Source organism: Oncorhynchus gorbuscha, linkage group LG03 (assembly GCF_021184085.1).
Source record: "Oncorhynchus gorbuscha isolate QuinsamMale2020 ecotype Even-year linkage group LG03, OgorEven_v1.0, whole genome shotgun sequence".
In the NCBI taxonomy this organism is placed as follows: Eukaryota; Metazoa; Chordata; class Actinopteri; order Salmoniformes; family Salmonidae; genus Oncorhynchus; species Oncorhynchus gorbuscha.
Genome location: NC_060175.1, coordinates 52,068,962 through 52,078,961, shown reverse-complemented (window position 1 = coordinate 52,078,961; position 10,000 = coordinate 52,068,962). Strand labels below are relative to the sequence as shown.

The 10,000-nt window shown below is 44.0% G+C and overlaps 1 protein-coding gene across 6 annotated transcripts in view; it reads left to right on the top strand.

The window, feature by feature from the left end:
* The window catches only part of LOC124031521 (SLIT-ROBO Rho GTPase-activating protein 2B-like), a 153,956-nt gene that overhangs the window by 100,536 nt on the left and 43,420 nt on the right, over nt 1-10,000 (top strand). For all 6 annotated transcript variants that reach the window (XM_046342859.1, XM_046342857.1, XM_046342856.1 and 3 more), the window contains exon 3: nt 2,017-2,179. In XM_046342859.1, coding sequence (XP_046198815.1) covers nt 2,017-2,179 — 163 coding nt within the window. The remainder of the gene's footprint in view (nt 1-2,016; nt 2,180-10,000) is intronic.

The window sequence follows — 10,000 nt, the reverse complement described above, 5'->3', positions numbered from 1 at the left end:
TGGGCGCAATAATTGAATAAAATAGATTTCTACATTTATTTTGCAACGCTCACGCACGCGATGCGAGCGGTGTAGTCAGGGTATGAGACAAGCAGTGTAGTTAAGGTTAGGTTTGGTTGTGGTAACTAGTGACTACCCAGAAACATCCCAAGAACTACACATTCCGCTCTTGCTTAATGCGCACTTAAACGGGAATTACACAACAAAATAATATATATATATATATATATATATATATATATATATATTGTTTTGTTGTGTAATTCCTGTTTAAGTGCGCATTAAGCAAGAGCGGAATGTGTAGTTCTTGGGATGTTTCTACTACACTGCTTGTCTATATATATATATATATATATATATATATATATATATATATATTTATAACCTCAAATTTGGTCTTCTGTTGTGATTTAAGCGTTGACATGGATTCAGAACATCCATTTCTGTTGTTTCTCTGTGTACAATTGAGAATAAAAAAACGAAAGGAAAATAAAAAAACCAGGAAAAATAAAACCGAGAAAACAGAATATCATTTTATGGGGCCCCCTTGTAGTTGTTTATGAACCATTATTTGACCAGGTATATTGACAGAAAACACATCTCTTGTACACCAAGGACCCAGGGAAGAGTTGCAGGGTAGAGAAGAGAAGAATGCGCTATAAAAAAGAAATACGTAGCTTGCGACATGATACCGTTTTTTTTTCTTCAAGTATCTGTCATGGTAGAAAAGTGTGCTCTACACACACTTACAAACTGCTCTCCAATCTCCATTTATCTGGGCACGCGCACCACACACACACACATGCGCACCCACACACACATAGGAGTGTGTGTGGAGTTTTATAATGCAGTCAGTGAAGTCTATTAGACTTTTAGAGTTGGCGTTTGGACACATCTCATGTCAGTGTGGCTGTATAGAATGTGTAACGATGATACTCTCTACCTCATTCTATGTCTGAGTGTTTATCTCGTATTCCCTCTCTGCGTGACTGGGATGGGCTTTCTGAGAAGGCTTCCCTCTAGTACAGAGACACACACAAAGGTTTCTGGCTGTGCACCCACCCCCCCAGACACACACACACACACACACACAGACACACACGTGTCCAACTGTCTCTGGCTGTGTGCCCCACCCGACAGCCACATCTAAGCTGAAACCCCCCAGTAAACCCACTGCCCTCACTGACACACACACACACACACACACACACACACACACACACACACACACACACACACACACACACACACACACACACACACACACACACACACACACACACACACACACACACACACACACACACACACACACACACACACACACACACAAACAGATAGTGGGTTTCTAAGCTCTGGGTTGCTGAAGGGAAGGTCTCAGGAATACCAGAGTGGGCAGCTGAGGAGATGGGTGTCTGGGGGTGCGAGCCCTTCTGTGTGGTGTGTGTGTATGCATGGTTGATGTAGTTTACCGTGGGGTATGCTACTGAGCCCTGGGGCCCGACGTCGAGGGTCAAGGTCTTCAGAGGATGTGAGTAAGGGTTGATAGATTTTTATTCTGTAGCAGAGTGGCATGATGCTCTGACCAATCTAACTCAGAAGTAAGCCTCAGGCCTCAGCCTTTTAAGACATATTTCAATAAAGTCTCTTTCTCTCTCTCTCTCTCTCTCAATCTCTCTCAATCTCTCTCTCTCTCTCTTTCTCTCTCTCTCAATCTCTCTCTCTCCCTCTCTCTCTCTCCTCTCTCTCTCTCTCTCTCTCTCTCTCTCTCTCTCTCTCTCTCTCTCTCTCTCTCTCTCTCTCTCTCTCTCTCTCTCTCTCTCTCTCTCTCTCTCTCTCTCTCTCTCTCTTTCACATTTGTATATTTTTTCCTTCTACCTTTGGTGCTTTCATTGAGAGGAGTGATAATGAAATCATGTTCGGTTTTAAAGCATAATGCCCTGGTATACAAGTGCTGAATACTTTGAATACTGATGCAGCTTGTGGTATCAATTCTCCTTCTGTCTCTCTGTGCAGGAAGGAGCAGAGTGTGCTGTCTCCAGTCAACTGCTGGAACCTGCTGTTGACTCAGGTGAAGAGAGAGAGCCGAGACCACGCGACCCTCTCTGACCTCTACCTCAACAACATCATACCGCGCTTCGCCCAGGTCAGCGAGGACTCCGGACGACTCTTCAAAAAGGTAACACGCACGGAAGCGCACGTCCCATACACAGAGGCGCACCACACCACCCACACACAATATAACACGCACAACTCTGTGATCTCTTCAGCCATGCAGATGTTATCTCCCCCTGACAAATACTTTATCTCCCTCCCTCCTTGCCTTCTTCCCTGCCCCCCCTCTCTGCCCCCCTGCCTCCCCCACCCCATTAGCCCTGTATTGATGTTGTTGCAAGTTTTATTGTCATGTGCACAAGTACAGTGAACAAGCTCTTTCCCGACAATGCAGCAAACAATATCTGTAAAAAAGTGTTTTTTTATAATAAAATAAAATTGAATAATAATAACACAAGAAAGTAAGTAAGTTATATACAGGGGTCAGTTCCAGGGTCAGTTCCAATACCATATTTCCAATACTGAAGTGGTAGGGGTAGATATGTATAGGTGACTAGGCATCAGGCTATATGATAAACAGAGTAGCAGCAGCATATATAATGCTTGTGTGTGTGTGAGTGTGTGCGTGCGTGCGTACGTGAGAGCGTTAGAGTGTGATCTGCCAAGTATTCAGAGCTGTAGCTAGCAGCCTCCTATGGAAAGCTCATTATCTTGTACTCCCAGCCTCGTCTCTGTCCCCCTCTCCTCCTCCAGCCTCCCTCGCCTCCCAATGGCTCAGTGTCACTGCGTGATTTGCAAGCACACCTTCAGGCATTAACCTACAGTACACAGAGAGAGAGGAGAGGAGAGGAGAGGAGAGGGGAGAGGGGAGAGGAGAGGGGAGAGGGGAGGGGAGAAGAGAGGAGAGGAGAGGAGAGGAGCTGTTCAGGAGGCTGTTGGTTACAGATGTGTTGCTCCGGTACTGCTTGGCATGCGGAAGCAGAGAGCACACGGCTTGGGTGGCTGGAGTCTTTAACCATTTTCCGGGTCTTCCTTTCACACCGCCTGGTATGAAGGTCCTGGATGGCCGGGAGCTCGGCCCAAACAGACCCCGTGCTGGTTCGGATCGACGTGTAGCATATTCAAAACTTTATAGTCTATTGTTTTATTGCTTTTAACTCTCCTAAAACAATAATATTCGACACTGTCGGATATTTGAGCGCCAAACGCCTCAGGGAATTGCATGCGCATAGGCCTATAGACTTGAGAGTCCACTGTATGATATATAACATAATGTATATTCAAGGAGACAAGCTTAGGCCTAGATAGATATGCCGGCGCCGTGTTCCCCACATCGTCACGGATTTCTTTATAACTGTCAGGCTACGACTGCCGTACGGTAGTACCTGGCAGTCTGTGGAGATATGGGCTTGGGAACCATGTGTGGTTAGGCATAAAAATGGGACATGGTAAGTCTATGGAACAGTCTGATAAATATGCCAGAACAGAATCACACAAAAAACAGTGTTAGACTGGGACTCTAATAATAACTATCCGTGGGCTATCTATTTTTTTGTGAAACTGATTTTCAGTATATATTAAAGCTGGCACGGTATATGGCCAATATACCATGGGTAAGGGCTGTTCTTAGGCCGGACGCAGCCCACGGATACATAAACCCCCAAACTGCTTACCAACGTAATTAGAACAGTTAAAACACATGTTTTGTCATACCCGTGGTATATGGCCTCATATTCCACGGCTTTCAGCCAGTCACCGTTTCGGCCTTGAACCACCCCGTTTATAATCAGTAACAAATTACCATGTGGTGTTAACCAAATCAAGGACAAGCTTTTTCTGATCCACGAGGAAAAATGGGCATTTGATGTTCGGTTTAAACCTAAACATAGAATGTACACTCTCACCAAAGAGAACTACAGAACCATTATGTCTGCCTGGACCTAAAGGAAAAAACTATCGGGCAGTTTGAGCACAAGTCAGATCGTGCCCCCTCCCTCTGGCTATAGAGATGGTTAGATTGAACAGAGTGCCTGAAGAGGAGAGAATTTGCCTGCTTGTGTGATCTTGGGGAAATCGAAAACGAAATCAATTTAGTGTTTTATTGCCCTCTGCATGACGATCTGCTTTGTAACATTTACGCCTGGATTATTCTGGTAAAGGGGCGAGCAGAGACTTGACATTTCTTTTGCTGTTCACTTCTTCTTCCCTACGGGGCGTGTTTGAGATTGCTCAGTTTGTTCACAGTGACTGGAGAAGGAGGAGAAATGTACTTTTTTTTTGTCAAATGATATTTTGTTCTGTAGTGTCCGGGGGGGCTGGGCACCGGTCGGTGTATGACACTTAAATAAATCATATCAATGATACACAGATGTAGGCATACAGAAGGAGGCGAATTGGTACATTTTCGATCAGAATATGTTTTTTTTTAGAAAGATACATATTATATTGTTAGATTAAAGGAGTAGCTCTAGAACGTTCTCCTTCACCTCATGTTCAACTGTCAAGAGTCAGTTGGAATGCCGGTGTGCACTGTCTTCATAGGCCTGCAGTGGCTCGACCTTGTCATTGCCATACCACGCCAAACTTTAACAACAATGTCACAACTTTATTAGGGTAATATCAAAGTACCTCAAGTCATTGTTTATAGGGGAAATACGACCAGGTTGTTATATTGCAGCATTAAATTAAGTTTTCAATCTTGTCTTCTTTGGTTTTTCCTTTTCATGGTTTGAATGCGAATAGCATATTCGGCCGACCGGTAATTCTAATGTGTTGCGACACAACACAACATTGTAGCTGGAACTTAATATGGCCAATGAAAACAGCTCCACAGAATGAAACCTTTAAAATTCTTATTGTAAATCATTATTATTATTGTAGGCCTATTTTTATATATATATATATATATATATATATATATATATATATATATATATATATATATATATATATATATATATATATATATATATATATATATATATATGATTAAACATATAACAAATAAAGAAACCAAAGGTAGAAAATTGCATCAAACTTGAATAGCGAGTTGCACACGGTCCACTTGGCTGGCTAACGTTCTTCTCATCTTTGTCCACTAGAATATTAAGACTTGTCCCCGGGGACATTCCCCTTGCTGGCTTCTTTTCACGAAAATCTTTCCACTCTAACTTTTGTTTTGCTTCAATGAAAAATGACTCCACTCCATCTTCACCATCAACAGTAGCCTAGACCAAGGCTCCTTTAATTCTCTGGCTCTCTCTCATCAGCAGAAGACACAGTGAGGTGAGCAGCTGGAACCAGTTTCAACTGGACATGAGCCACGGTATATGTTTTATAGAGTCACAATTGGCTGACACAGATAACAAGCCTGCGTGGTTCTCATCACGGAAAACACTAAATTAACAGAGGAAAGGTTCAGTCGGATCCAGTCGGTAAATCCATTTGAATTGCGCATAACCAAGACCTGTGGCAATTATACCAGACCCGACCCAGATCCGATACAAAAGTCAGAATTTAGGACACGCTCAGGTCCGGGGTTGGATCTCAGAAGTTTGGATCTGTTAAAACTGTGAAGACCTCTAGTTGGGGGTGTCGGGCATGTTGGGGATGTAGGGCGTGTTGGGGGTGTTGGGAGTAGAAGGGATGTTGGGGGTATAAGGGGTGTAAGTGGTGTTGGGGGTATAGGGGGTGATGGGATGTTGGGAGTATAAGGAGTGTTGGAATGTTGGGGGTGTTGGGATGTTGGGGGTGTAAGGGGTGTTGTGTTTTGGGGTTATCAGAAGTATTGGAAGTGTTGGGAGTGCCAGGGTGTAGGGGTGTTGGGATGTTGGGGGTATCAGAAGTATAGGAAGTGTTGGGAGTGCCAGTGGTGTAGGGGGTTGTTGGGATGTTGGGGGGTATCAGAAGTATAGGAAGTGTTGGGAGTGTTGGTAGTGTTGGGAGTGCCAGGGGTGTAGGGGGTGTTGGGATGTTGGGGCGTATCAGAAGTATAGGGAGTGTTGGGAGTGTTGGTAATGTTTGGAGTGCCAGGGGTGTAGGGGGTGTTGGTAATCTTGGGAGTGCCAGGGCTGTAGGGGGTGTTGGTAATGTTGGGAGTGTTAGTAATGTTGGGAGTGTTAGTAATGTTGGGAGTGTTAGTAATGTTGGGAGTGTTGGGAGTGTAATGTTGGGAGTGTTAATAATGTTGGGAGTGTTAGTCATGTTGGGAGTGTTAGTACCAGGGTAGGGGGTGTTAGTAATGTTGGGAGTGTTGGTAATGTTGGGAGTGTTGGGAGTGTTTGGTAATGTTGGGAGTGTTAGTAATGTTGGGAGTGTTTGTAATGTTGGGAGTGTTAGTAATGTTGGGAGTGTTAGTAATGTTGGGAGTGTTACTAATGTTGGGAGTGTTGGTAATGTTGGGATTGTTGGTAAGTTTGGGAGTGTTAGTAATGTTGTGAGTGTTAGTAATGTTGGGAGTGTTAGTAATGTTGGGAGTGTTAGTAATGTTGGGAGTGTTAGTAATGTTGGGAGTGTTAGTATGTTGGGTGTTGTAATGTTGGGAGTGTTAGTAATGTTGGGAGTGTTAGTAATGTTAGGGGGGAGTAATGTTGGGAGTGTTGGTGTTGGGAGTGTTAGTAATGTTGGGAGTGTTATGTTGGGAGTGGTTAAGTGTTAGTAATGTTGGGAGTGTTAGTAATGTTGGGAGTGTTGTAATGTTGGGAGTGTTAGAGTTAATGTTAGTTAGTAATGTTGGGAGTGTTAGTAATGTTGGGAGTGTTAGTAATGTTGGGAGTGTTAGTAATGTTGGGAGTGTTAGTAATGTTGGGAGTGTTAGTAATGTGGGAGTGTTAGTAATGTTGTGGATGTTGGGAGTGTTAGTAATGTTAGGAGTGTTATGTTAATGTTGGGAGTAATGTTGGGAGTGTTAGTAATGTTGGGAGTGTTAGTAATGTTTGTGTTAGTAATGTTGGGAGTGTTGGTAATGTTGGGAGTGTTGGTAATGTTGGGAGTGTTAGTAATGTTGGGAGTGTTAAGTTAATGTTGTAATGTTAGTAATGTTGGGAGTGTTAGTAATGTTGGGAGTGTTAGTAATGTTGGGAGTGTTAGTAATGTTGGGAGTGTTAGTAATGTTGGGAGTGTTAGTAATGTTGGGAGTGAGTGTTGGTAATGTTGGGAGTGTTAGTAATGTTGGTAATGAGTGTTGTGTTAGTAATGTTTGTTAGTAATGTTGGGGGATTGTTGTTAGTAATGTTGGGAGTGTTAGTGTTAGTAATGTTGTGAGGGTAATGTTGGGAGTGTTAGTAATGTTGGGAGTGTTTGGTAATGTTGGGAGTGTTGGGAGTGTTAATGTTGGGAGTGTTTATGTTGGGAGTGTTAGTAATGTTGGGAGTGTTAGTAATGTTGGGAGTGTTAGTAATGTTGGGAGTTGTTGGGAGTGTTAGTAATGTTGGGAGTGTTAGTAATGTTGGGAGTGTTAGTAATGTTGGGAGTGTTAGTAATGTGTTAGTAATGTTGGGAGTGTTAGTAATGTTGGGAGTGTTAGTAGTAATGTTGGGAGTGTTAGTAATGTTGTTGGGAGTGTTAGTAATGTTGGGAGTGTTAGTAATGTTGGGAGTGTTAGTAATGTTGTTGGGAGTGTTTATGTAATGTTGGGAGTGTTAGTAATGTTAATGTTGGGAGTGTTAGGGTAATGTTGGGAGTGTTAGTAATGTTGGGAGTGGAGTAATGTTAGTAATGTTGGATGTTGGGAGTGGTAAGTGTTAGTAATGTTGGGAGTGTTAGTAATGTTGTTGGGAGTGTTAGTAATGTTGGGAGTGTTAGTAATGTTGGGAGTGCCAGGGGTGTTGGGGTGTTAGTAATGTTGGGAGTGTTAGTAATGTTGTTGGTGCCAGGGGTGTATGGGGTGTTAGTAATGTTGGGAGTGTTGGTAATGTTGGGAGTGTTGGTAATGTTGGAAGTGTTATTAATGTTGGGAGTGTTATTAATGTTGGGAGTGTTAGTAATGTTGGGAGTGTTAGTAATGTTGGGAGTGTTAGTAATGTTGGGAGTGTTAGTAATGTTGGGAGTGTTAGTAATGTTGGGAGTGTTAGTAATGTTGGGAGTGTTAGTAATGTTGGGAGTGTTAGTAATGTTGGGAGTGTTAGTAATGTTGGGAGTGTTAGTAATGTTGGGAGTGTTAGTAATGTTGGGAGTGTTGGTAATGTTGGAAGTGTTAGTAATGTTGGGAGTGTTAGTAATGTTGGGAGTGCCAGGGGTGTAGGGGGTGTTTCTGCAGCTTCTGTTGGTCTGACTGAGTGGAAGCTTTAGAGTGAGCCAAGCCAATCACTCTGTAGAATATCTCATCAAAACACAGATTTCCTATAAATAAGCACACACACCAAGGCGGATTATTTCCAAATTTTTGTTGTTTTATTTTGGCAAGGGTACTCTTTCCCACAATGGCTAATTAACTAGATAATTGGTTAAATGAAACAAATCCAGTCAGTGACATGAAAGCCAGTGGAACCAGAGGCTACAGGTCTACACACACACACACACACACACACACACACACACACACACACACACACACACACACACACACACACACACACACACACACACACACACACACACACACACACACACACACACACACACACACACACACACACACACACACACACACACACACACAGAGAGAGAGAGTACGGCTTTGGCAAGTAGTGCAGATACTGTTCAGCGGGGTGTGTGTGGGTGATGTTGTGAGAGGAGGCTGCTCATCTGTGTGTGTGTGTGAGAGAGAGAGAAACGGAATGCTCTAATGAGTGTTCAGTGCACTTATTTAAAGTGTGAACATTTCAAACGGTCCCAATTGTCCCCCGAGGCCTGAATCGGACACGTCTGCACGGACTGAGGAGAAAGTGCTGATCTATTGGCTTCCGTTTTCTTCTAACATATCTTCCCTCTCTCCATATCTCTTCTCACATTTCTCCATCAGGGAAGACCGACTGTTTGGAAGGAGACGAGAGGGCTAGGGGTTAGAGGTCAGGGGTCTTGTGTCTGATGGATGGCCGTGTTTTGCCGTGGCAGATTGCTTTTTGATTGGCTATCGTTTGGCTATATGTCACTCGACGGACACTTAAGCCCCCCGATCAATCAACGGGGTTTAGAGAGGGGGAGGAGAGGGACTCTGCTCAATGTCCGTTGGCACTGTCTCCCCTGCTCTCCACCTCCCTTTACCCACTCTCTAATCTCTCTTTCCCTACCCTTCCTCCATCCATCTCTCCCCCTTTCATCCTAAACGACCCCTCTTGGAATTTTATAATCCATTCTTATAGGTGGGGGCTCCCGTGTGGCGCAGTGGTCTAAGGCACTGCATCTCAGTGCTGAGGAGTCACTACAGACACCCTGGTTCAGTGGTCTAAGGCACTGCATCTCAGTGCTGAGGAGTCACTACAGACACCCTGGTTCAGTGGTCTAAGGCACTGCATCTCAGTGCTGAGGAGTCACTACAGACACCCTGGTTCAGTGGTCTAAGGCACTGCATCTCAGTGCTGAGGAGTCACTACAGACGCCCTGGTGTGAACCCAGGCTGTATCACAACCGGCCGTGATTGGGAGTCCCATAGGGCGGCGCACAATTGGCCCAGCGTCGCCCGGGTTCGGCCGGTGTAGGCCGTCATTACAGATAAGAATGGGTTCTTAACTGACTTGCCTAGTTAAATAAAGCTTAAATAGAATAAACAATATTCTCTCCTCATCCCTCGCCTTTCTCCCCTGTTCTTCCCCGTCTCCCCTCACCTCTTGTCTGTGGGATAATCCCTGAACACGTGTTTGTGATTTTTTTATTTATTTTTACAATCTGTTACTCCGTCTCTCTCTCTCTCTCTCTCTTTTCCTGTCTCCTTCGCCCTTTCTTTTTGTCGCTATCTCTCTCTCCCTCTCAATCTTTCTCTGTCTCTTTCTCTCGCTCTCTCTCTTGC